The sequence below is a fragment of the Osmerus eperlanus genome, chromosome 12, assembly GCF_963692335.1.
Source record: "Osmerus eperlanus chromosome 12, fOsmEpe2.1, whole genome shotgun sequence".
Lineage (NCBI taxonomy): Eukaryota > Metazoa > Chordata > Actinopteri > Osmeriformes > Osmeridae > Osmerus > Osmerus eperlanus.
This window is the reverse complement of record NC_085029.1, coordinates 16,084,632-16,110,313: the sequence shown is the minus strand read 5'-3', so window position 1 is coordinate 16,110,313 and position 25,682 is coordinate 16,084,632. Positions and strand designations below refer to the sequence as shown.

The window sequence follows — 25,682 nt, the reverse complement described above, 5'->3', positions numbered from 1 at the left end:
CAAGGGGAAATATTGCTTGTAATTTATTTAAACAACTGACATCTGAAAATTCAATACACAGTTTATTAAAAGCTTAAGGGACATTTATCATTGAATAAACTATTATTGCGCAATGAGGCACAGGATTAGGGTTGGGGGACAGTGTCCCTGTGACAACAAGCTTGGACCTCCTTGTGGCCCCCCTAAATGTAGATTCAAAATCATTTAAAAAAACGGTATTTTGCCAGTGAAGGAAACCACATGACAACAATAATTTTTAATGTCCTAAAATGTTAGTCTGTATCCTAATCATGAATTGGCTTGAGGGGTAATTACATTCAAAGCACTGACAACACCGTAACCAGATTTACCTCGCGTCCTCTTAGATCCTAGAACACACACATAAGGATTTGCCCAGGCACACATGATATTGTGTACTTGGGAGTCGAGAGCCCCAAAGCAATCCGTTTTACTCGTTTTAGGCATTTGTGGATTTGTTCATGGTTTTGCTCTTGTCTCTCTTGATCTTATCATGTTTAAATAGCCAGTGGCTCTGTGTTTACCCCTCTCTGGTTGGAAGCAGCTCGATATCGCCATCTGGGGGTTACAGCCGATGAAATACAAAGAATGAAGCTTCACTTAGTATTGATGCGTGTCAATTCTTTCTCAGACCTGAAATTATGTTAATTTAATCTCAGGCTCTTTGTGGTGTATTACTAACGAGTATGTCTTGATCTTTATCACATTTGTCCTCGGAATTCAGCCATCTACAACACTGTATGACTGGCTCATGTCCTGAAAACTATCAGAAATATTGCCTGATCTAATGCACATTCCTTTCACTGTGAAGCAGAACATAAAAATACAACCATTAGTTAATCTATACAGAATTGTGGTCATTTCTCTCTAGACATTAAGCAGAGTAGCCATGTAGGCTGAGTGCTTAGAGAGTTGAACCCTGCTTTTTTCAGCGATCCATTTCATGGGGCTCTTCCCATCGATAAATCCCCTACTTCACATGAGACGAGGGCTTTCTCCGTGGTAATGCACCGTGCTCAGCATCGATCCTGGAAACTAGCAGCACCCAGGCTAGCAGCTAATCTGGTGTCGGTTTGCAAACGAAGACGGATACGTGGAGCCATCGTAAAACAACAGTCACTGGAGGAGGAAAAGGGGATCGATTTCTGCAAGACTCATGACCTCATTGGCACAATCTGGAACATTAAGAATGTATTTCAGTTTGGATGTAACATTTTGATATAAGTGTTATCTTTCAGTCTTCAGGATTGTAAACCAGTTTAATATAGAACTTTGAGTGAAAGTTATAGCTACAAATGTACTACTTTTTAACTTGTTTGAGGTATTCTGTAGAACAATGATGATCTTGTTTTGCACATCTTTTTTGGCCTTGAAGTAGCATAAACATTTTAACCAGCCGTGAGCCGGTTGAATCAAGATACAGATCTCTGTCCTTTTTTAAGCATGACTGCTTTAGTATATTGAAAACATATAACTCTCTTTACCATGTTATAATTCTGATCCTGAACCTGTCAAAAACTGGGTCGATTTGTGCTCTTGAACATACAACTTCGCTGACTACATTTCCCACAATGCACCAATTACAAAATGGTCCAAAGTGTAATGTATTTTGATGTTCAGGGGGCATATTTGCTTGGCATTTTTCTGCTTTTGTGAAGTCTTCAGTCGTGTTTTGCCAGGCGTTTTGGATAAAGGTAGCACAAAAGGTAGCACAGTCTTGGTGAGTTTGTAGTGCAACGACATTGTTTTAACTGTATGCCTTGGTAGTGTTCGTTTTTTGAGGCAAAGAAACAGCAACGTAGTCCAATCGCTTAGTTTGATAACTTGTTGCCTATACTTTCTGTTTCATGACTGTATGTGGGCGTACGTAGGGGGGTCACATACAACAACTTGCAATGCGTTTCATGCTCATGAATGTGTTTTAATTTGTTTAATTTGGTTTTGCCTGTCAGTAGGTATGGCACAACCGCAAAGAGTGGGGGACTTGCCCGAGGATGTCGACACAGATGACTGCATGACTTCATACACACACATCTACAGTCCTGATCTACTCAAGTAAGTGGCTGTGGCTAAAAACCACAGCAGTGTATCTTAGCAGAGGATGTTGTTTTATATGCCTAATGAAAGATTGAAATGAAACTTTATGGTACTGCTCGTTACAGAACCTTACATAAGAAGCAGAGGTGAAAGGAGAGAATTATGCAAAGTTTATTCTATTTTTACATTCAGAGACCAAGTGGCTTTCATCACGGGTGGAGGGTCTGGAATTGGACTCCGCATAGCTGAAATTTTAATGAGGTACCTGCACAGGCCATACTCCTCGTGCCTCATCATGAAGTTAACTGTACTTTAACCCCAGGTATTATCAGAACCTTGGTCTCTCTGTCTTCACAACTCTAACCCTGTTCAAAGCTTATCACTTACTTATGAGGAAATGCATTCACACGTGAAATGTTTACACACATTCATACTACTGAACATTTACACATACTATTTACACAACGATGGTTTGTTATGAACCTTTGGGTCATGTGACCCGAAGGCAGCACAAGGGTTAATGTGGGGCCGGGTCGTTCTGTAACAGAAAATTACATGGGCCGGAGTGACTACCAGTATCATTGTGGAGATTTTATTATTATTTTTAAATGTATTTATTATGCTAGATTAGTTTATTTTTTTATGCACCGTACATACTTACTAGTCCTTTGCCTTTCACCTTTTAGATATTTCCCATCCATCTTGTATATTTTAACACTAAAGGTGTCTTACCTCTCGTCTTCTTGGCCTTACGTTGTCTCTATGCCTGCACATTCAATGTTTCACCTGAACACTCATAACGCCTGCTCTTACAGACACGGATGCGACACCGTTATTGCCAGCAGAAACCAGGATAAGCTAAGAGAGGTAGCCTTATACATGTTTATATATTCTTTAGATTTACATTTACAGTTAACGGAGATTCAAATGTTCTTATTAAAAGTATGATGTAATTTGATGTAATGATGTAATTTTGTAGCCTAATACATATTTATTTGATTGACAGTTACAGTTAACAGAGATTAAAAAGTTCTTACTAAAAGTACAAATGATGATGCAAAAATTTTTTTTTCCAGGCTGCTAATAAGCTGACCGCAGCCACTGGTCGTCGTTGCCTCCCCCTGTGCATTGACGTGCGTCAGCCTGAGACGATCGGAGTTGCCGTGGACGACACGCTGAAGGAGCTGGGACGCATTGACATCCTCATTAACAGTCCGTGGTAGTAGTTCTCTGGTTGAATGATTAACTTTTCACAAGTTACATCTCTGTTTATCTTCAGAGACCATCAAATAATCTCCTCCAGCTCTTATGTCATGTTGTGATAATGCGAAGATACAGATTCTTCTTGCACAATAAGATCGAAGAGTATCTCTTTACTGTTAGATTTTACTTTATGTATTTATTAGGTCCCTTTTAATTCACATTTTATCTTACATATTCCATCATCTCAATGCAACACGTGTTTAAATGTGAAATTAGGTACAAATGTACATATTTACCACGTACTGTCACCTGAATTCAAGACACCTGATTTGTTTTGTTTTTCAGATGCTGCTGGAAACTTCCTTTGTCCAGCAACGTCCTTGTCCTTCAATGCCTTTAAAACGGTTTTGGAGATAGACACCATGGGCACTTTCAACACCAGCAAGGTGGTCTATGAGAAGTGGTTGAAGGTACTGACCTCTACCAGCCTCCAACAATCTGGAAAGAAGCAATTGCACTAAAGGTCTTTGTGTAAATACAATATAACTGGTAAATAATGTAGTAAGGGTAAAGCATAGGTTAATATAAAGATGCAAGACTATTTGTGATTTGTTTGTTTTTAGGATCATGGAGGTTCTATAGTGAACATCTCTGCAACCCTTGGCTACAGAGGACAAGGACTCCAGGTGCATGCTGGGTCTGCCAAGGCCGCCAACGGTACGAAAAGTTCTTCACAATGAATAATTTCTTATTCAGAATTTTTTTTGCAACTCATTCTTTAACTTTGACTTCTCCTATCTACCACCTGACCCCCAGATGCCATGACCAAGCATCTGGCTGTGGAGTGGGGGCCCAGTGGGGTCCGGGTCAACACCCTGGCTCCTGGCCCGATCTCTGGGACTGAGGGCTTCCGTAGGCTAGGTGAGGTGCTTCAAAACTTCAAAAATATATTTCTCTGTGTGTGTGTGTGTGGTGGTGGTGGGGGGGGGGGATCGCAATCTCTTCATGGGGACCAAAATAGTTCTCAGCACCCATGTTCTCATCCCTCTGTCTCCTGTCCCTAGGTGGTCCCAGAGGGGAGACTTCCGGAGCCTTCCAGTCCATCCCTCTGCAGCGGGCTGGGAACAAAACGGAGATGGCCCACAGCGTGCTGTTCCTGGCCAGCCGTGCCTCCTCCTATGTGACGGGCGCCATCTTGGTGGCGGACGGTGGTAGCTGGTTGACCTCTGCCAATGACGTGTCCATGCTGCTGGGTATAGCCTCCTCTAACTCTGCTAAACTCTGACACGGCCCCTCTCCTCCGTCACCCAGGTGTGTAGGACGGGAGAGGAGACGGAGCTGGAGGGAGGAGGAGGCAAGGGGGGGGCTGTAGGGAGGAGGAGACATGGGGGGGGGGGCTGTAGGGAGGAGGAGACAAGGGGGTGGGGCTGTAGGGAGGAGGAGACAAGGGGGGGGGGGCTGTAGGGAGGAGGAGACATGGGGGGGGGGGGCTGTAGGGAGGAGGAGACAAGGGGGGGGGCTGTAGGGAGGAGGAGACAAGGGGGGGGGCTGTAAGGAGGAGGAGACATGGGGGGGGGGCTGTAGGGAGGAGGAGACATGGGGGGGGGGATGTGTGGTCCTGGGACCGTGGTGTGGTGTGGAGATAGTTCAGCAACTCCACTATCTAATTAGTGGGGCATACATGTTTAATATAAAAAGCTACTTTTTCTGGAGCAGTGGCATAGTTTGCTTTTTTTGTGGTCTCAGTTATATTTGGCTGGCTTGCGTTCTATTTTTCTCTCTTTCTGAAGTGAGGGCTTCGGGACACAATAGAGAGGAGGGTTGTTAAACAATGCTGACTGATGAACGTGATAATTCTTTGTTTGTTTTCAGGTTACTGGTCATCAGAAATGAAAAGGAACAAGTGAATGGTGAAGATGGAAAAAAACTCCAACTGCCTTTGTCCTTGATGTGCCATTTTGTTTAGTGTTACCCGAAGATGCCTAAGCTGTTTTCTATGACCCCCAAGCTCTTGATGCTAATGATAATGAAAGACAAACACTGACTTAGTCAAGAAAACATATAAAAAGATGGACCAAATCATATTGAAGTCTGAGGATGAATAACTCAACTTGACAAATCATTAACTTCAATAAATAATTAAGAGTTGTTGGTAATATATTGAATATCAATGTAAAGCACCAACATTTACATCAAGCATTGTCACTGTCCTGACACTTCCTGTTCATATTTGTGGAATGACAAAAACTAAACTGTCTGATGGGTCTCTGAAGGCAGATGTGTGCATGTACTTTTCTTAATTAAGCTTTTGTAGGCCCTTTTTTTCCGCACAGTTTTCATCACAAGCCAGAGTGCAGGGGTGTGTGAAGACAGGGCTAACATACCCCAGTAGTCCGAAGTTATTTTAATTAGTCTGTATTTACCTAGCTCCAGCGGAGAGCTCAGAACAACATCTGTAGACTATGTGACCTACTTGAAAGATGTAGTAGGATAGGATAAATACCGACAGTGAGCGCCTGATCAGATTTGAGAACGTTTATTCCCCTTCAAATAATGCATCTATTGAAACGGCCGGATGAGGGCGCTGATGTATCATGCGGCACAATTTTATAATGCAGTTGGCACATAATTACAATTTAGTGTGAATAATGTGGTTGGAATTTTTAATAAACAGCTGTAACTATAATCGCTTATGGCCTTTTTTTTATCATATTACCTCTACGATAAATCTGATTATAAATACACCACTTCAGATACACAGCATGGACATCACATTTGGCGTTGCATCATGCATTCACGAATGCAATTTATTTCTGACCATTGGTACAGTAAACTGTTCAATAAGTGGGATGTTTATTTGGCATTTTACACCCCCGTTTAGGAGACTGCGGTTCATTCTCTACGCGTGCGTGAAACGTCAACAGTGTATGCGGCTGAGGAGGAGCGGAGGACAGGGACATCGTTGCTGATGCTGATGATGCGAGTGCGTTTGGCCTCGGTGTAACCTCGGTGTATTTAAATGGACTTTTGAACATTTTTGTATCGCTGTTTGAGTATTTAAGTGCCAGAATATGTTGTTGTTAATGCTGTAGTATGTCTGAGACTATTTGGCATCTGGACTCGACGATTTTTTTGGACCAGCAAACGTTGTTATTCCTCTCTTCCTGACTGACACAGGTGGAAGGTTCTTGCTTGGAATATCTTCTATGATTCGGGAAGAAAAATCTTGGCTGGCAAATTCAAGAATAAAATCGTATCTTATAACGTCAACCTCAAAACATCATTAAGGACAGGGGGATCATTTTGAAGACGAGAATTCGGCAGACCAGTCAGTCTCTTTTGAGCTAACTAGCTAACTGATTGGACTAAAAGAGGCAGATACAGACGAGTCGGCCAGTTAGCTCGTTAGCCAACAAGCGAGCTAGCTTAGCCATCTACTTTAGCGACTGCGCCGCGGCTCCAAACAGGATGCTCTGAATTTAAAAACATCTGTACAAGTCGGTATTTTTACTTGAATGGCTGCATAAACCGTAGAGAAATTGAATTTTGTTGGCGATAAGGAAAGGTTGAATGTGCACTTGATAGCATCAGTACTGTAATTAGCCAACTGGAGTGTTCATATTTTGCCGGATTTGCCAGGTCCAAGTAGCTAGCTCGTTTGACTTAATTGACATTTTTCTTAATCTGTTTTAGCGATATGATATGGCAATACACGGCGATTACTGAGCTAGAGCTACCTTGACCTGTAGTTGTCTAGCAAGGTGATGCACTCGTACAACAATATGCCTTTTAAGCTGAGACATAGACACAACCTGTGACAAGCTGTTGCCCCAGAAACATTGATTACAATGCAAATTTTTCTTTAGTCTTTGTAAACTATCAGCAAAGTATGATCATGCAGTCAAATGAATTAAGATGACGCTCATAGGTTTTGCATGTCACGCCTAGCACATATAGTTGAAACATACTTAGGATCGATTCTGTAAGTTGGAGATAGGTGTCTATGGGTTCACTACACTGACAACTACCCATGGATCCTTGTTGGTGACGTCCAGCGCCATGTGTGGCATTATGACGATAATTCGTGTGAGGAAAAATTGGACATTGACTGTCAAATAATACAGACAGCTTTCTTTTCCTCTCTTGCTCAGGAAGAATTTGCTTAAATGGAACAGACTTTTATGTCAAGCCCTTTGGGTCATTCGGAGTGGGAGTCCGAACATAAACTTTCCCATGGATTTCTCCTTAGTTCAGAGAAAGGACCTGTCTTGCCTCAGAAACAAAATAGCCAGACAGGTTTGGATTTTCAAAGGGATGACCAGAATATCTCTTTAAGCCTTGAGGAAATTTTCCACGAAAATGCCTTAAATCTTGACAGCCTTTTTAGGGGCTCCAGTTATACAGGAGAGCCAATTTTGCAAAGGGAGGCAGAACAATCAAATAATTTCGAAGGTGATCATAATATTACTACTCAAGGGATATTGGCTCTTCCAGACAAAACCGAAGGACAAGGGGATAGCAGTGATGGTTGTTTCTCAGATCCCTTTTCACTTTCCAACACCACTGACTGGCTTGGGGACAACTTTGCTGGTGAGGAGGCACCTAGGAATGACCCTGAATCTGCCAGCAGTCTTGACCAGCTGATAACCATCCGTGACCCTCCCTCCCTCCAAAAGGTTTCTGATAGAACTCTAGATACCAACACAGAGTCTCTGTTGGTTGATCTACTCTCTGAACCCTGCCCGAGCCCTCCTTCTGTACAGGCGGACCCACAGGGTGTCAGTGGGGAGCTGTTACTCCCGTCACTGGACGAGCACAGAGGCCTCCCTCTCTCGCTGGGCGGAGAGATTGTGTCGCCCGTGTCACCTGAAACTGGGAACAAAGGTTTATTCCAAGAACCCGTGACTGACCCAGCCACAGTCGGTAACACTAGCCCTGAAGGTTTACCTGAGAGTTGCCTCTCACACGACGCTGACCCAGCGGATGGCCACAGGGAACTGCGGGAGGCCCTGGAAGGATCCTCACCGTTGTTGGATTCGGAGGTGCCTGAAGGGGACCACAGCCTCAGCCTGTGTCCTGTCAGTTTAACTTCTCTCACCAGTACAGGTGCCCCTTCAGATTCACATGCAGAGGACCCAGAGCAGGAGCTCACATTGGCTTCTCTTTCGACCGTGTCCTCGGGGCACCTAGGTAAAGGGGATTCGTCATCGCCACAAAGCAGTGTCTTATTGACTAAAAGTGCTCCTCGAGGGTCTCTCTCTGATGGAGACGCTTTGGGTTTGGCTGACTTGCCCAGGGACAGCAGCAGCCCTGAGCATGCCTGCCAGGATTTGATGGACAATTTTCTCTGCAATGTCAAACATGAGGAAGATAAGGAAATGGCTTTGGATCACAGCTTGAACGCAGATGAGCTGCAAGATAAGGAAATGGTAGACCTGAAAACACTCAAGGGTGTACAGGAGGGGAACGTTTTATCTTCCCAAACGGGACAGGACGATGGGGACAGGTCGACAGGTTCGGACCAGGTCAGACACCAGGATTGTCACAAAACAGATGCCTTTGGTTTTCCAGACCAGGAGTTGACAGATTTTTCTCCTGAGGCCGGATGGACTAGTGAACAGACATTGGAGACCCTCTCTCTCTCTGAGATGGTAGTGTCTGACTCCATGGCTGGGGTTCCCATGATGAACCAGAGGGAGGAAGACCATTCCCCTCTAAAAGCTGTGTTCGACGCCCTGGATCAGGATGGAGATGGATTTGTCAGAATTGAGGAGTTTCTGGAATTTGCTGCAGCTTATGGGGCAGATCAGGTGAGATTCCACACATTCTCAGACCCATTTTTGCCCTTTTAACCTTTCTGTGGATGATGCAGTATGAAGTCATGGGGGTTTAGTAACGTGAAAAGGTTATTGTATGCTTGTTAACCAAGATCTTAAGAGGCTAGGTTTTTGCGTGAATGGTTTACTATTGATTTTCCACTTTACTTCAAAGAGCTTCTTTTAAAAGCTTGGTTAATTCCATCAACTGAAATCTATCCCTTCTGATGTCAGTAGTTCCAGATTCTGAAAGCCCTCAGGGATTTTTTCTTGTAGCTAGTAAATAGGAGGATTGTATGCAAACCTAAGCAGAGCTGGTAAGCTAATGGGTCTTGATGGGTTGGAAATTCTCTCTAAAAATCATTACTGTAATAGGCAAGTCAAAATGGTAGACAAATACGGTTGAGAATGTTGAAGTAAGAAGTGTCCCATTTAGGCTAGCCCAGTACTGATCCACTCGGAAACATTTTCTACGCGTTATGTGTTCACTTTTGCTTCAATTTCCCGCATACTAGTGTACATTTTGATTTGCAATATTTAGTCTGAATTAGGTTTCAAAACATTTAGCCTAAACATTAGGCCATCTGTAAGATTTGTACTTTAATCATCGTCTAACTTTGTCTTGGTACAACAACAGTTTAAAACCAGAAGAATAGTTAATAGGTTGCTTTTTAACCCTCGTGCTGCCTTCGGGTCACATGACCCAAAGGTTCATAACGAACCATCGTTGTGTTTACCCAATTTTACCCAATACAAAAACAAATAAAAATAATTTTCTTTTAACCTTCGCAATGTGGGGGGTCTGAGACAGCCCAACGGTTAAAAGAAAATGCTTCACTTTGTTTTTGTATGCGGTAAAGTTGTCGCAATACGACGGTGGGTCACAATGACTGATGGGTCAGAATGACCCGAAGATAACACAAGGGTTAAGAGCGTCTGCTAATATATCAAAATCTCTCCAGATTGATATTTAATCTCTATTTGGAGGTTGTTAAAAAATTGGGATTGGGGTCAAACAGTTTCGATCCTGACAGAACGTATTGACTGTAATGACTTGTGTCAGGGCTTGTGCCTTTTCATTATGTCAGTAATGACTAAACATGATGACTTGCTCTCCCATCTTACCTTAGTTATGGGAAGGGATTGAATCTCACACAATGTGGATTCTTCCCCACCCCTGACCCACTCAGAGAGCCCCCAAAACACACACACCTCCGGGATTCCATCATTTCTGTGGTTTTGCTCAGGAGGTGAATGTCAAGTTGTGGGAAGTTGGAATGTGTCAAATGTTAGTTTGATTGGCATCCATCCCTTCTGAGGAAATGGCCTTGCAGTAGTTTATTTGACACTGTGTTAGTGTGCAGACAGGGCTCTCCAATTCCTTGCTTTGTTTTGGTTTCCCGTACTTCCTTATAATGTTTTACGCTGCTTGATCCACCCTGCTTGATTCCTATTCGAGGCCATTGGGGTCATTCTTAATCATAGTTTGAATAAAAGTACAGGGTTGAGTTATATAGTCATTTTTATATATTATATAGTCATTTTGATGAGTTGATGTGTTGGTTGTGGTATTTTCAGTGTTTCAGTAATTTCCTATAAAAAAGGTCTATAGCTTGCTCTTTTATTAACCCTTGTGTTATCTTCGGGTCATTCTGACCCATCAGTCATTGTGACCCACCGTCGTATTGCGACAAATTTACCGCATACAAAGACAAAGTGAAGCATTTTCTTTTAACAGCTAGGCTGTCTCAGACCCCCCACATTGCAAAGGTTAAAAGAAAATTATTTTAATTTGTTTTTGTATTGGGTAAAATTGGGTAAACACAACGATGGTTCGTTATGAACCTTTGGGTCATGTGACCCGAAGGCAGCACGAGGGTTAAACAAACTAAATGGCCTTATGTTATTTATCTTATTTACACGACGGCATGCCATTTCTGTCTCATGGTCGCACCCCCCCCACACCTAGGGGAAACACTTATTTTTATACAAAAGCTCAGTACTTAACCCTTGTGCTGCCTTCGGGTCACATGACCCAAAGGTTCATAACGAACCATCGTTGTGTTTACCCAATTTTACCGAATACAATAACAAATAATTTTCTTTTAACCTTTGCAATGTGGGGGGTCTGAGACAGCCCAACGGTTAAAAGAAAATGCTTCACTTTGTTTTTGTATGCGGTAAAGTTGTCGCAATACGACGGTGGGTCACAATGACTGATGAGCCAGAATGACCCGAAGATAACACAAGGGTTAAACAAAGACGAGGCTTTTAAATTAAACAAAGTGAAACGTTTCTCTTGGCTAACACGTTTGTCTGTATGCTATCCCCAAAGGTCTGATAAGAGGGTCCACAAAATTAAACAAACTTTCATTTGCAAATAGCAGCAAAAGGTTGGATGCAAATGTTGATGTAACTGGTACTACCAGCAGGCTTGCACTCTGATGGAAGGAGCTTCTGAAGGTCTTTTTCAGTTAATGAATGATCAGAATGAAGAGTGGTTAAAATCAGTGTCATGTTGTTTCTGAACGAGGTAGGCCTAACCTTGAATGGCCCTTAAACGAGGGCCCACCTGTCTTTCACAGGACTTCGTTTAGACTTCCTTTTTCTTCCAACGTCATGTTCAGAACACACCACATTTACATTTACATTTAGTCATTTAGCAGACGCTCTTATCCAGAGCAACTTACAGTAAGTACAGGGACAAGTAGGGTGAAGTGCCTTGCCCAAGGACACAACGTCATTTGGCACAGCTGGGAATCGAACTAGCAACCTTCAGATTACTAGCCCGCTTCCCTAACCGCTCAGCCACCTGACTCCCGATCACCAGCACTACCATGCCATCCCGCCGCACACTCACTTTACTTTTCAAACCTCAACAGTCAACCAAACCCACACAGTGATGCCATCACCAACTAGACCTGACGGTTTGCTTAAAAACATCTCTCTCCAGTTTCCAGTGGGGTGAGATTAGCAAGCTCTGTTGCTAGTTGACTAATCAGCCCTCTAATCCCCCTCCCCCAGTTCAGAAAGCCTGTGTCGCCCCTGTTCCTCCCTGTGCACCCCCGGAGCCCTCTCTGGCTCCCCAGGCAGACTGATTTGGGAGGATTAGGCTTAGAATGTGTTCCCCCCCCCCCCCCCCCCCCGCTACCTGAAGTTGACCCTGTGCTTCTCACATGCCGGGAGAGGGGGGATGACACTGTGGCTGGAACACCTCCGAGGATATCTCCTCCATACTTTACTTTTGGTGTGGGGAAGATAAAGGAGCATCTAATGGCGTTATGAATGCCTCCCAGTAGAAAGCTAGCAACAATAAAGTGGTTTTCTGTGGTTTCTGCTGGTCTCCTTGCGTGGTATGGTGTAGTATTTGGATCCTTGTGGTTTCCTCTGTGTCTTTTGTTTCTCTGTGATTTGCTTTGGACGGCTAACTAGATCGAGCGGATGGATTACTCAGTGTGTCTCTCTTTGAGTGTTTGCTCAAACAGTGTCCGGTGTCCCAAGACAGCCAAAGGGCAAGTTTGTGCCTTACTGTGGCCAGCCAAGTTCACTTGTTTTGCGGATGTCTTGCCTTTTTGGAAGGAGAAAAGAGGCATGGCATATTAGACCTGTTTGCTTTTCATGAGGAACAAAGTAATCCAACAGATTAGACAGACTTATTTTTAGAATGTGAAGAATTTGACGTAATAACCTTTGGGTAGATAGATTTGGTGTTGGTTGATTCAACCAGTCTTTAGTGGGTGTGGCTCCACACGGTTTCATCCGCCCATGCAGAGCCCAGATGAAACCTCTCTCTCACCCACACGACTGCTTGAGTGAAACATGAAGTCAATTAAAAGTAGGTTAAGAATGTAGAAAAGTAGAATGTGGTTCCTTATTGGTAATTTTGAGTTCCGATCGAATCCCTCTGAACAGTGTAGAATATTGTCACACTTACTCATAGGTTTCACAAAAAGTTTCACATTACGGCCAAGCAACCATCATCATTTTGGTTGAGTATATGTACCCACTACTTAGGGGCCACTTTTGGGCCTTCAGCAGCAGTAAAATGAAAGATTTGAGTGAAAAACTCACAGGCCTATACAATTTTTTTACTACTTGGCTTAGCCCTTCATGGTTAGGGTTAGTTATCTGCCCTTGTGGCTGTTTTATTCTCCCTGTAAGATTCGCAAATCATTTCATTACAGTGTGGTTAACACTGTTGACACGCCTAAGTCTTGTGTAAGCTTATGTTTTCTATACAGCTGAGAAATTAATGAACCTAAAACCATACTTTGTCCCTACAAGCTAGGTTTAGGACAGTCTCCTTTTGGTGGAGGTACGTGGGTGGGTGTGTGTGTGTGGAGAGAATGATAACAGACTATTTGCATGAATGACCTGATATGTTTGCTGGTACCTCAGAATTAATGTTCAGAATGCAAATATCATTCCGGAACTTATCCAGGAAGAGGATCTGGGTACGCCAGGTAGGAGTGGGATGTGATTAGGAGAAGGAAACACAGGCACATCAACAGGAACTACTCACATAAGGGGTCATGAACCTAATGGATTCATGACCAGTGTCCAGTATTGAACGAATGTCACAAGAGATAAAGAAGACTGTGAAGTTTAGTATTTTGTTAAGTTTGATCGTGACAAGTTAAATTCAACCGCAGTGAAATGGGATCGATCAGGGATGTGAATAGGATCTTCCTATTGTTACAGGAGTCAGTTGGCTGAGCGGTGAGGGAGTCGGGCTAGTAGTCCGAAGGTTGCCAGTTCGATTCCCGGTCATGCCAACTGACGTTGTGTCCTTGAGCAAGGCACTTCACCCTACTTGCTTCGGGGAGAATGTCCCTGTACTTACTGTAAGTCGCTCTGGATAAGAGCGTCTGCTAAATGACTAAATGTAAATGTACTAAAAATTCATCTGGGAGGCTTTAGGAGGGAGTAAACACATCGTGACCCTTAACTCAGTGTCTTCGTTAGCATGTTGACTGGGGTCAGGACTGCCCCCGGAGAAGGGTCATCTAGAAGGGAGTATTGTGAAAAAAAACACTCACTGGGGCTCTGACCCTGATTCAACACAAAGCCCTGTCTTCTGCTCTGTGGCGGACAGCTCTTGTCCATCCATCCAACCCCTGCAGCCAGCCAGCCAGCCTCCCTGCCCTGCCCCTCTTTTATGTACAGCCCCACTAATCCTCAATGGAATGTCCCCTGTGTAGTCTGAAATATCCTTTCTCTCCCCCTCTTTCTCTCTCCCTCTCTCCTCCCCCATCCCTCTCGGACATATTGCTGTTCACAAAAAGCTTTCTCATTATTAGACAATGATAGATCTTCCTATCTGCTGCTGATGAAGCGTCCATAATAGCATAATAACAACGTTGTAATGCACCGTCTTCTTGAAGTATGCACGGCCTTGTTGAAGTCATTATGGAACCACCCCCTCGTAGGGGGAAAATTGCCTCTCGCCGTCAGCATCCAAGTCTCTGGGGCTGTGCACAACTGAGGTCTGTGTGGGGGCGACCAGGCATGCCCAAACCCTGATTAGACTCACATGGAAGAACCCTAGAAAACCACCACCCCACCACTGCCCTGCAAAGCACTGAAAGGACGTTGCCATTACGGTGTAGGAGGTTGGTGCTGGTGTTGTGACCCCTGTTGTCCCAGTGCTCTTCATTGATGTTCTTGATGAGGTCTGTGGAACAGTGTGGTGGTTGGGGGAGGGGTTTTCTCTGACGTAGAACTTTGAATGCTCAGGCCTCTCACACACTTTGCTGTTACCTCTCTTGTGAGGCTGGAACGAAACTGTGTTTCCTGTGTGCACTGTATACCGTGATGTCACGTTTTGAGGTGGATCGCGAAACGAAAGTTCCATCGCAGGCAGGCAGGGGACTGATGAAACCACTGAACCCCCCCCCCTCCCCACCCCCGGTCTTCCATGACACTTTAATTTGATGAAAAATCCCAACCTCCTAAATTGGTGAATATTTGCTTAGCAGGAGCCAACAACGGAACAGCTCGACGCCACATTCAGCCTCAACTCCTCTGTCAACATTTCAGTGGTAGCCACAATCTTTGTCAAAACATTCAGCTGGGTTTCATTCACAGGGCAGAGAAAGCAGGCTCGGCGTCTGTAGGGTCTGACAGTCTTCAGATCAGTCAGTTCAGAGTTTGTTTTTTTTGAGAGTTTCAGCAGATCTTTTCCAAGCTGAGCGAATCAGAGCTCAACTTTGGTAAGCTGATCCGCTTGGTTGTGTGTGTAACCAATACAAAAGCACAGGCTAACAGGCAGGCCTATTCACTGCATGTTAGCTTATTGGCTTGTTTAACTTTATTCCCCCCGAACTACTATCTTTCCTTTGCCTTGTCTGACTTTCCCAAGGCCTCAGTTTGTGTTTGAGCCACTGAAACCCCATGCTAGATCAACTTCCCTAATTGCAAATGATACAGGCTCAAAATGACAGTGTCCGTGAGAAGCGAAATGTTACGAAACACCACATGTAGCCTCCTCTGTCATTTAAATAAGAAGCACATCTTATATTTTTGGAAGGATCAGTGCTGGTGGGCTCCCAATGTAGGCTAGGTTAGTTCCTTGGAAACATATATCATTAGGCTAACTTTAATAAAGTAGCATTAGGCTCATTTTAATCAATTGTAGAAATGAGGTCATAGGCGTGATTTACTTAGCCCCATTCTCCAAGAAACAAAGCCATTCCTGGTTGATTTTGAAGCCGAGACAATGCTAGTTATTTACTGGAAAGTGTTGCTTGCCTTTTAACTGTGTTTTATGGTGAAACATTACACAAAGCTTGCTTGGATACCACCTCTTGTTGCCAGGTTACTTAGTGAATGGATACTGGGACAGAACACCACTGATTGCATCTTGTCATTTGAGTGCTCCTGAAGGGGCACTGGATGAAGTTTGAGTTTTTTTGCTTTTTTAAGGGTGCCAGTTTCAGACACTTCAATTGTGTGTGTGTGTGTGTGTGTGTGTTTTTACAATAGTGGGGTTGTCATATGAAGTGGCTAGTTGTGTGGTGGGGGTAGGGGAGAGTAAGCTAAACTCCCAATACAGTATCTGTATCTCCTTGTGAAAAGTCACTCTTCAACCTTTTAGAATGGTAGCTGACCTGCGTACCTTGTAAAAGAATTGTAAAATAAAAAATATGTTGACAGTGTAGTCAGTGGAGGTCATAGTTCGGATGTTATGTCTCTTGCCGGGGATAAACAGCTGAATTGGCAGTTGAGTGGTAGTCAATCCCTAGAAACTGAATCATGAGATTCCCTTTACTTGCCCTTATATCTCCCCATTACATCATATTCATTAGGACAGAATGCAATCTAATTTATTTATGAAGCTCTCGGGCCAGAAAAAGCCTGATTTGGATTATGCAATTCTTTTTGATCGAGTTTTGAAGCGTTCTAACTGCTGTCTCTTTCAGGTGAAGGATCTGACCAAGTTTCTGGACCCCAGCGGATTGGGGGTGATCAGCTTCGAGGACTTCCATCGTGGAGTCTCTGCCATCAGCAGTGGAGGTGAGCGTGAGATTCACCCTACAACTTCAGTATTTCACTGACATTCTCCTAGTCATAATATTAATAATACATTTATTTTGTAACGTATTATTTGTAAGTCAGGGCTTGTTCTGCCATTTTTTTTATATTTAGAAAAACATTTTAAGATATCTACATATAGTGTGCACATGTTTTATTCGTAAATTTTTAGTTTGAATAACTGTTTAAAAAAACACATAATTATGCTGATGATAGGAACTTGCACTGGCTGGCAGTTGTAGGGCCCAGCAGCCTTATCAGTCCCAGGATCTCCCCAGAGGCTGCGGGCTTTGTCCTGTGTACAGTATGTCTACATTCATCTCCAAACTGAGGTGACAAGAGGGTGCTAGGAGAAGAAAAGACTGACCCATTTTATTTGAGACCGCACTCAAAATATCGTTCTTCTTCTACGGAATGTTTTTCTCTCTCTCCTCCCTCCCACTGTCCCATTTTGGTGAGGTCTGAACAGTGGGAATGTACGCATTAGCCTGTGGAAACAAAACAAGCTGTTTATTACAAAGTCACACAGCCTTGACTACCATGTCCTCAGGTTTCTCAGATTTGATCTCAGCCAGTTCTGGAAAAGGAGTGGAAATGTTACATGAAAAAAAAAAAAAAAAAAAAGAATTACCAGAAACTTGTTTGTTTTTCTACCTCCTTCTTTCCTCATCCTACTCCACCTGTGGTAAACACCTGTGGTAAACACCTGTGGTCACGAGCCAGCGAAAACCTGCCAGACCGAAAAATGACTTGACTGTAAACCAGGCGACTGGTTTATTACTGGCAGCCGCAGTGCTCATGGTGCTGACGTTACCATCAGGGAACTTGGACTGGGTTGAGACGGAGACATCATAGACAGTGTTGACAGCACCCCCCTGCTTTGTTGACACACACTGCACATTGTTTGTTGATATCTTGCGCAAATGGCGCGTCATCCAACCAGCAAAGCCTCTTTCTGGTCGCTGGTCTGTCGAGTCCTACGCTGGTGTTTCTGGGCTACACGTCTCCAGTTACCCGGACCGTTAATAAGTTATGTGCTGGAAAACATGAGACCCATAGGCACATGGGCCGCTAGGCTTGATTTCAGCGAGAAAGGGAGCAGAGGAGGGAGGCAAAGAGTCCTATTTGCCTAAATAATTCAGTGTCTTCTCTTTGCTGTCCCCTTCTCTGGTTCTCTAGCTCAAGTTGATTTGTTTTTCCCGTCCATAAAAGTCCCCAAAAACGTTTCACAAGCCTTCACATAACCTGACTGCCGGTAAGCCACAGGTCCGCCTATGTAGCCAAGCTAAGCACACTTCCTATTGTGTACCGAATACACTATGACTCAACACTTTTTTTTTCTCTCCCTAGAATAGCCCTGTGAAGGCCTCATTTGCCATTGTCTTAGTCTATTATGTATAGCTAATGTATTTGTTTTAAATGAGAACGTCTTAGCTGGTAACTATTTTGATTCAGACCTCTCCCTAATTCTGTTTTGGCGTCAGCCTGTGAAGATCAGACCACGAACTTCCCAGACTTTTCACACTATTCTGCCAGAATTCCAATTTCTCTGTCTATCATTCATAACCTGGCTGTGTGCATAAAGATCCTGGTGCCTTTCAGCTTCACTAGTTCAGTGCCTAAGCAGGCTGTTTGTTTCCTCAGTTGTAGTCCACCCACCTCTGTCCCCCTCCCCCCTCCCCCTTACTCCAGCATCAGCTACCTACGTACAATATTAGGGTGTTTATGTTTCAATATGAGACTTATGTAAATGTAGCCTTCCAGTTCCAAACTTTCCAGTTTCACTTACTCATGTCAGAGGTCGCTGCCCTTAGGGAAGAGCAACCCTTTAAGGGATGGAAATGCCCCCCAAGGCCCCTGAGTGGAAGAACAGGGTGAATGGATGAAGGATGTTTCTCGCCAGTAGCGCTCTCTGAGATGGTTCAGGAGACTGCGGTGCTCTGACAGAATCACTCGGGGGGGCTTCTTCAGTGAGCTTACATTTACATTTAGTCATTTAGCAGACGCTCTTATCCAGAGCGACTTACAGTAAGTACAGGGACATTCCCCCGAGGCAAGTAGGGTGAAGTGCCTTGCCCAAGGACACAACGTCATTTTCTCACGGCCGGGAATTGAACCGGCAACCTTCTGATTAATAGCCCGACTCCCTAACCGCTCAGCCATCTGACCCCCCTCTCCATGCTCTGAGTTCAATTCAGAATGAGATTTATTCCACCCCGACTGCACAGTAGTTTGCAACAGTCCTGCTGCAGCGGGGTTACGCAAGAGCAGGGTACCACTTCCCCACGGGCCTGCCGGCAGCTGTCAGGAGAACTGCTTGTGTTCTTTTCTCTCAGCAGGGTGCCTTTTTCCCAGCTCTGTTTACGAGCCCCTCCGGCCCCAGTGGTTGATGGGATACCTTTGCACCGTATCAGGTTCCACTGCTTGTCTGCAGGTGCTTTCAGCCAAAAAAGGGTTTTATTCACAAATATGATTTAAAGACGTGTCTTGTGTCATTTGTTCGTTTACGGTTTTATTTTGGCCGTTTTTAAGTCGCGTTGCACGCTCCACAAAGCTACTGTGCGTGGACGTGTCGTGTTACGTTGATTTGTTATCTTCTCTGCAATCGTAGAGAGAGAGACAGGTGGGAGGATGCAGGCCTGCTGGAAACACACATACAGATCGAAGTATCTGGAAGGAATTGAGGGCCGTTTAATTCGAGAGACAAATGAAGCAAACCCGAGTATTTCACCGTATTTTACAGTATCTGACAGTATTTGACAGTATTCGCATGTAATATTTGACTCAGCTGGTGTGACTGGAGCACATTTAACAGAACAACTGCAGTGTTGTATGTTGATGCAAGGGTTCACTACTTCTGTCGGCCTAACTGGCCTACAGCTCTGACTGTATCTCCCTGAGGTAAGTACCGGAGCCGCCATTTTCCTCATGTTGACCTACAGCGCTCGAATCCAAGGACCACAAACATGTTCAATATTTTAATCCTGTCTAAGCTGTGTCCTTAACGGTATCAGGTTAATGACGTCCTTTTCCCAGTGTCCTCCCCCGTATCTTGGCAGCTGTTTGTTTTTCTGTGTGTTTGAACAGCCTAACGGGCGCTGCACATGTTTTCAGTGAGTGTTTGATCGCCGCTTGCTGACCTTGTGATGGTGTGACCCCTGCAGGTCCAGAGCCACACCTGTACGATGTGCACTTCAGTCCCGGGGACTCTGCGGGAGGACGTCAGGAGGAGTACGACGAGGTGAGCACCAGGAAGGGCCTTCACATGCACGCTTCACCACGACCCTTTCACCGCTTACGTCTAGTCACTAGTCTCTTTAGATGCACCTGGGATGTGCCAGATCACACCATAAACACAGATGCTTCATAGAACTATAGGGAATTCCTCTGGGTATAAGGTTCCTGATAGAATTGTGTACATTCTGAAAGCTGCTGTTTGGAACCGCGTGCTGTTCTGTCTGACCTAAATAAGGGTTCTGTTCAGAATCAAATTTCAGTCTCACATCTTGTACGATGTAATCTTGCCAGTAACAGACAAATCCAATTACAAGTGAACTGACGTCTACCTCAAGAGCAATGTGCCTCAGTATATAACAGGGTATGTCAAAGCGGCTGACCTAACATGGTGGTTGACTATGAACGAACAGGCCTATGTGGTTACTTTGAGTGAGTTCTCAGGTCTGTGTGGTCCGGTGAGGGTTCCCCTCTGCCCTGATGTGCTGTGGGGCCTACACATGGCAGTATCCAGCTCCCAGACTGACCTCTCTGTGCACCCGCACGTCCCACAGTCATTCACAGAATGGCCAGCGAAGCTGTGATTACCAGTGCTTGCATGTCCCACTTGCTGAACACTAGGGTTTGGCACAGTCCCCTTACATCTGGCTGAATTTTCACATTTAACTTCCTTCTCCTATGCAGGAATATCGAATGGCTGGAATGTGGTTGTTTTTTACGTGTGTGTGTGTGTGTGTGCGTGTGTGTGCGGCATTCTGTTTTTTCAGCTGTGGTTAGAATTCCTGGAATTACTGGCTTCTATTGTGCACACGGACTTCGTATCATTTTCTGCGGCGTCTGCGAGTTGAAATTGCTTTTTAAATTCAGTTACGTGCCTTCTGAGCTCTTGTTTGGGCGATTGCAGTGTATCCTGCACTGCACCCCCACGCCACGCAGTATCAGCGCCCCCTATTGGTGTGGTGTAGAAGTGAGGCACTAGAGTTTGTTTGCAAACAGGCGCGTGTGTACAGTACATATCAGCTACCACCATGCTGGTTACATGGCAGAGTGCCCATACTCTGGTTCTTGGATTCATTCCTAATGAGACCAACAGTAACATGAAAAATATAAGTAGGCTATTGATATTCAGTTGTTTACTATAATGTTCTGGAGGTGGTCACGTGAAAGGAAATTACAAACACGCTTTACCGTGTGTGCGTGTGTGTGCGTGTGTGCGTGTGTGTGTGTAACGTTCCTTCTAACAGCTTTTTTTTTCTTCTTCGTGGGTCGACCTCGAAACAGTGGTAGCTACTGTGTTTAATGTGAACGTAGCTCAGAGTTTTTACAGTAAGACTTTTAGTAGGGTAGTTGATGCTTTTGAAGTCGTCGCCACACCTGTGTCGCTGCCCCCGTTGTTTTTCCCCCTGGGTTCCTGGCAGTAAAGGGTCTCTCCTCAATGGCCGCGCTGTTCCATGCCTGTTTGCTTTCAAAACAGGCGAGGCTGTCGGGAGGAGGCATGCGCTGTGAAAACTAAACACCCCCCCTTCCCCACCTCCACCTCTTCCTCCTCCGTCTTTAGCCTTTCCTGTAACTCATCCCCCTCTTCCCAGACCGCTTGATGAGGTTTCCAACCGAAGCCGCTGAACAACAATTCTCCCTCCCTCCTGTCACGGTCACATGTGCGTTTCTCTGGAAGCTCAAGGCCGTAGCTGCTCTACCTGTTCTTGTTGAGGAGAGCTGAGTTTTGTCGAGCTGCTCTCCTGTTGTGTCACCTCTCACAGCCTGAGGTTGTGGTTCTGACATGACGTCTCGCTGCTTTTCCTCCTGAAGGTAAACACCCAGTCGGTTTATGGTGGGGCTGTATAGTATATGGCCTCCTCTCAGTCTACATAATGCCTGTGGGGAGCAACAGGCAGAACATGGCTTAATGATTCACCCTGTCATATTGGTCCAGTCAGCTTGGCTTAATGATTCACCCTGTCATATTGGTCCAGTCAGCTTGGCTTAATGATTCACCCTGTCATATTGGTCCAGTCTGCTTGGTTTTACACCAGCAGGAAAGAGATCAAAGGGACAATCTCGTGACATATAGATATATATTTATTTAAAAAAATCACGATTCAGTGAGGGGAGTGGACTTGGGGGTGTGGGGGTGCTGAGGGGAGTTAAGGGGGGGGGGGGGGGGGGGTGGCAGCATAGCAGGATGTACCGTTCTGTGTCCCAGTCCTTAGGACTCTCCCTCCCTCTGTCTCCGCCCCTCTGGTGCTGGACGAGGTGTTGCACGTCCCCCTGTTTATTACTCTCTCTTTCCCTGAGAGCGAAAGGGAGGAAGCTCCACAAGGCGGATTTGTAGTGGTCTCCTGACAGGCCAGTCTTCCTGCCTGTTAGACCCAGGCAGATAGCATGGTTTTGGGCATGATGGCGAGCCCTCTGGGCCCTGCGCCTGCTGGAGTTCCAGACAGACAGGTAGGATCCGGTTCACTCACCAGATGTACGCTTGACTTGACTGACAAGGCTTTGTGTACAGTTTAATGGCTAGTGAGGTTTTGGTTGTTAAAGTCCAATAAGGGTGTGCAAAGTCTATTTTTTTTGTACAGTAAGTTCGAACGGTGACTTTGTGTTGTAAAAGCAAGCATCCGCATGGAGGGACTGGTCTGTGTGTGTGTGTGTGTCGAGGCACTGGTCTGTGTGTGTGTGTGTGTTGAGGCACTGGTCTGTGTGTGTGTGTGTGTGTCGAGGCACTGGTCTGTGTGTGTGTGTGTGTGTGTGTGTGTGTCGAGGCACTGGTCTGTGTGTGTGTGTGTGTCGAGGCACTGGTCTGTGTGTGTGTGTGTGTGTGTGTGTGTGTGTGTGTGTCGAGGCACTGGTCTGTGTGTGTGTGTGTCGAGGCACTGGTCTGTGTGTGTGTCGAGGCACTGGTCTGTGTGTGTGTCGAGGCACTGGTCTGTGTGTGTGTCGAGGCACTGGTCTGTGTGTGTGTCGAGGCACTGGTCTGTGTGTGTGTCGAGGCACTGGTCTGTGTGTGTGTGTCGAGGCACTGGTCTGTGTGTGTGTTGAGGCACTGGCCTGTGTGTGTGTGTGTGTGTCGAGGCACTGGTCTGTGTGTGTGTCGAGGCACTGGCCTGTGTGTGTGTGTGTCGAGGCACTGGTCTGTGTGTGTGTCGAGGCACTGGTCTGTGTTGTTGACTCGAGGTGTTGACGGCACAGCCCATTTTGCTTGGCACAGCGATCTGAAACTCTCAACAGATTGGGCCTGAAACATGTTTAAGCTGTAGGATTTTGTTTGGACTTTTCTCTAATTGCCATTTTGAGCCATGCATGTTGCCCCTTTGCTCTTTTCCACTTTCGCAGCTTGATGTCAGTAGATGAATACCTGTACAGCCAAATTTCATGTAATGGACTGTAACATGTAACACATTTCTTTATTCATTGTTGGCTGCCTCTTCATCTATAATTGCATAACATCTTGTATATTTTTGTTCCCATATCTACTCTGGATTAAATGAGTGTCTTGTAGAGTCGCTTTTCATCCTTGTCAGCAATACTAGGCTAGGAAAAAAGGCAGTGTAAATCTTCTGTGTAGGTAAACATTAGTTAGACAGGCTTTCTCAACTGGTAAGACTTAACACATAGCTCCAAGCCTCTATTTGAGTCATTTGTTAATAAGTCCACTGAATACTTCAACCGGTGCGGTCAAAACACACACACGACTAACTACGTGTCTCGTCTTGAAATCTTCTCCTTGGCTCCCCCCCCCCCCCATACTGTATCAATGATCCATGATCACCATGATCATCCATGATTACCGCTGTAATAGTATGTCACAGGTGGCCTAGTCTACAAGAATGTTGTTAAACCATCCAACCCCCCCCCCCCCCCACACAGCAGAACGAGGTGACGGACAGCGCCTACCTGGGCTCGGAGAGCACCTACAGCGAGTGCGAGACGTTCACGGACGAGGACACGGGCGCCCTGGTCGCCCCGGAGATGCACGAGGACGTGGAGACGGACAGCGGGATCGAGGCGGCGCTGCACGACCATGAGGATGGCAGCAACAGGTCAGTCAGAAGCCCGTCTCCCCCTACCCCCCCTCCCAGGCCTAGGACCAGAGAACTTCAAACCACAACTACAGGCCACTAGGCCATACCCCTTGGCTGTAGTTAAATGGGTTAGGGTTAGCACCTGTATCTTAAAGTTTAACTCTGCATGAACTGTTGAGCGAAGCATAACTGCAGCTGTGGGGCAGCGTTGCCTAGAGAAGAAGTTGAGGGATCGTCTGAGCTGATAGGGGGGTCAGATGGTGGTTAGGGAGTCGGGCTATTAATCAGAAGGTTGCCAGTTCGATTCCCGACCGTGCCAAATGACGTTGTGTCCTTGGGCAAGGCACTTCACCCTACTTGCCTCAGGGAGAAGGTCCCTGTACCCTGCACTGTAAGTCACTCTGGATAAGAGCATCTGCTAAATGTAATGTAAAATATGATAGGCCGGCGGTCCAGAGCTTCCATCATACCGGTTGAAGTCAGGCCCTGCATGGAAGGAAGGAGTCCTTGATGATCCATTCAGCCACTGTAGGTCAAACCCCTGGGTACTGTAGTGCACCAGCCCTCGGGCTCTTTCTTGGCACTGGACTACATGGATTCTATGTGGGTCACCAGACATAGAGATTAAAGAGAGGCTATAACAGCCACCAGAGGTACAATGGCCTAGCTCTGTAAGTGCTCTGTTCACAGATACAGCACAACGGTGCCAATCTAACTGAAGGTGCTCTTAGGTTTGTTTTCTCATGCAACCTCACGCTTTCAGACTCCCTGCACGCCCACAGCCTGATAGCTTTCTAAGAAGTTGTAGAGCTTTTTCACTCATCTGTGTGAGTTTCTGGCTTTGAAAAATAAGTAAACCGAGGGGAGGAATGTAAGGCTAACAGATCATTTATAACTAATGCCTGGAGAGCTTTGGTGCTTATTGTGAGCAAGGATTCAATTGATTAAGTGGTTATCCCAGATTTTTTTTATGGCTTTTCAGGGCTGTCATGAAATAATACTGACAAAGACCAAAAAAAAAAGACCAAAAAAAAAAAAGTTGATAAGATAAAGATAATGGAGCCAGAGAAAAGTTTTCACTGGTTAGACACTTTTTTTTTCTTCCTACAGTTGTACGACGATAGAGTTGACAAATCAGAAACCACTCAGACACAATGTTCCAGCCTGAGACCTTGAGGGGTTCTTCAGACAGAGATCAGTAGCAGGTCCTAGCAGCAGTCAGTTCTCTGCTTCTACCACGGCTCATTTGAACCTAACTCAGAACTTTGGATATCTGCTCATTAAATCTGTGTTTTTGACCGCAATGATCACAGTAAGTTCATATTTCCTATTGGACATGATCAGTCCTGTCGTACTATGCCTATTGCCACTGTATATTTTTCATCATGGCCACTCTTAAACCCCAATTTAGCTTAATTTGTGCTCTTTGTCTAAGGCTTTGTTTGGGTGGGGGTGGGGGTGATGGGGTAACCTGATGAAGAGAAGCAGAGATGATTAGCCGTGGGTTTTGGCCTGTGTTTTCCTCTCCTCCTCCCAGGAGAGATTAGAAGTGGCCACCTGTTAGGAGCTGGTGCACAGCAGGCGCAGGGGGCCAGACTCCGACTCTGTCACGTCCTTTCTCACTCCGTGAACATCGCGAGTCCTAAATCTCTCATTAGTGTCGGGTGTGTACATGGGGACATATAGGAAGTGTAGGGAGCTATCAGGGAGTCATCATGTCCCTGTACTTACTGTAAGTCGCTCTGGATAAGAGCGTCTGCTAAATGACTAAATGTAAATGTATCAGGCGTTCCTGGTGCATGGCATTATAAGCTGTCTTCAA

The 25,682-nt window shown here is 45.2% G+C and overlaps 2 protein-coding genes across 4 annotated transcripts in view; both read left to right on the top strand.

Moving 5' to 3' along the window:
• Window positions 1-1,572: 1,572 nt before the first annotated feature.
• Window positions 1,573-5,949, top strand: decr2 (2,4-dienoyl CoA reductase 2, peroxisomal). Of its 3 annotated transcripts, none has more exons than XM_062474333.1 (10): window positions 1,573-1,738; window positions 1,974-2,073; window positions 2,248-2,316; window positions 2,871-2,922; window positions 3,132-3,267; window positions 3,604-3,728; window positions 3,882-3,975; window positions 4,075-4,179; window positions 4,323-4,511; window positions 5,131-5,949. In XM_062474333.1, the coding sequence occupies exons 2-10, from the start codon at window positions 1,976-1,978 to the stop codon at window positions 5,163-5,165; spliced, it is 903 nt and encodes a 300-aa protein (XP_062330317.1). In that variant the 5' UTR covers window positions 1,573-1,738; window positions 1,974-1,975; the 3' UTR covers window positions 5,166-5,949. The 3 variants fall into 3 exon arrangements, with proteins under 3 accessions (XP_062330317.1, XP_062330316.1, XP_062330315.1); XM_062474332.1 differs by having other exon boundaries at window positions 1,971-2,073; XM_062474331.1 differs by lacking the exon at window positions 1,573-1,738 and having other exon boundaries at window positions 4,323-4,569.
• A 239-nt stretch (window positions 5,950-6,188) lies between these two features.
• Window positions 6,189-25,682, top strand: part of rab11fip3 (RAB11 family interacting protein 3 (class II)) — a 35,095-nt gene continuing 15,601 nt past the window's right edge. Inside the window, exons 1-4 of the mRNA XM_062474334.1 lie at window positions 6,189-9,068; window positions 16,496-16,589; window positions 19,772-19,848; window positions 23,706-23,878. Coding sequence (XP_062330318.1) covers window positions 7,425-9,068; window positions 16,496-16,589; window positions 19,772-19,848; window positions 23,706-23,878 — 1,988 coding nt within the window. The 5' untranslated portion in view covers window positions 6,189-7,424. The remainder of the gene's footprint in view (window positions 9,069-16,495; window positions 16,590-19,771; window positions 19,849-23,705; window positions 23,879-25,682) is intronic.

Coding starts and splice junctions, on each gene's coding strand:
- decr2 (XM_062474333.1), top strand. CDS start 1,976: ATGGCACAACCGCAAAGAGTGGGGGACTTGCCCGAGGATGTCGACACA. Junction 2,074..2,247: donor TACAGTCCTGATCTACTCAA/GTAAGTGGCTGT, acceptor TTTTACATTCAG/AGACCAAGTGGCTTTCATCA. Junction 3,976..4,074: donor GTCTGCCAAGGCCGCCAACG/GTACGAAAAGTT, acceptor CCTGACCCCCAG/ATGCCATGACCAAGCATCTG.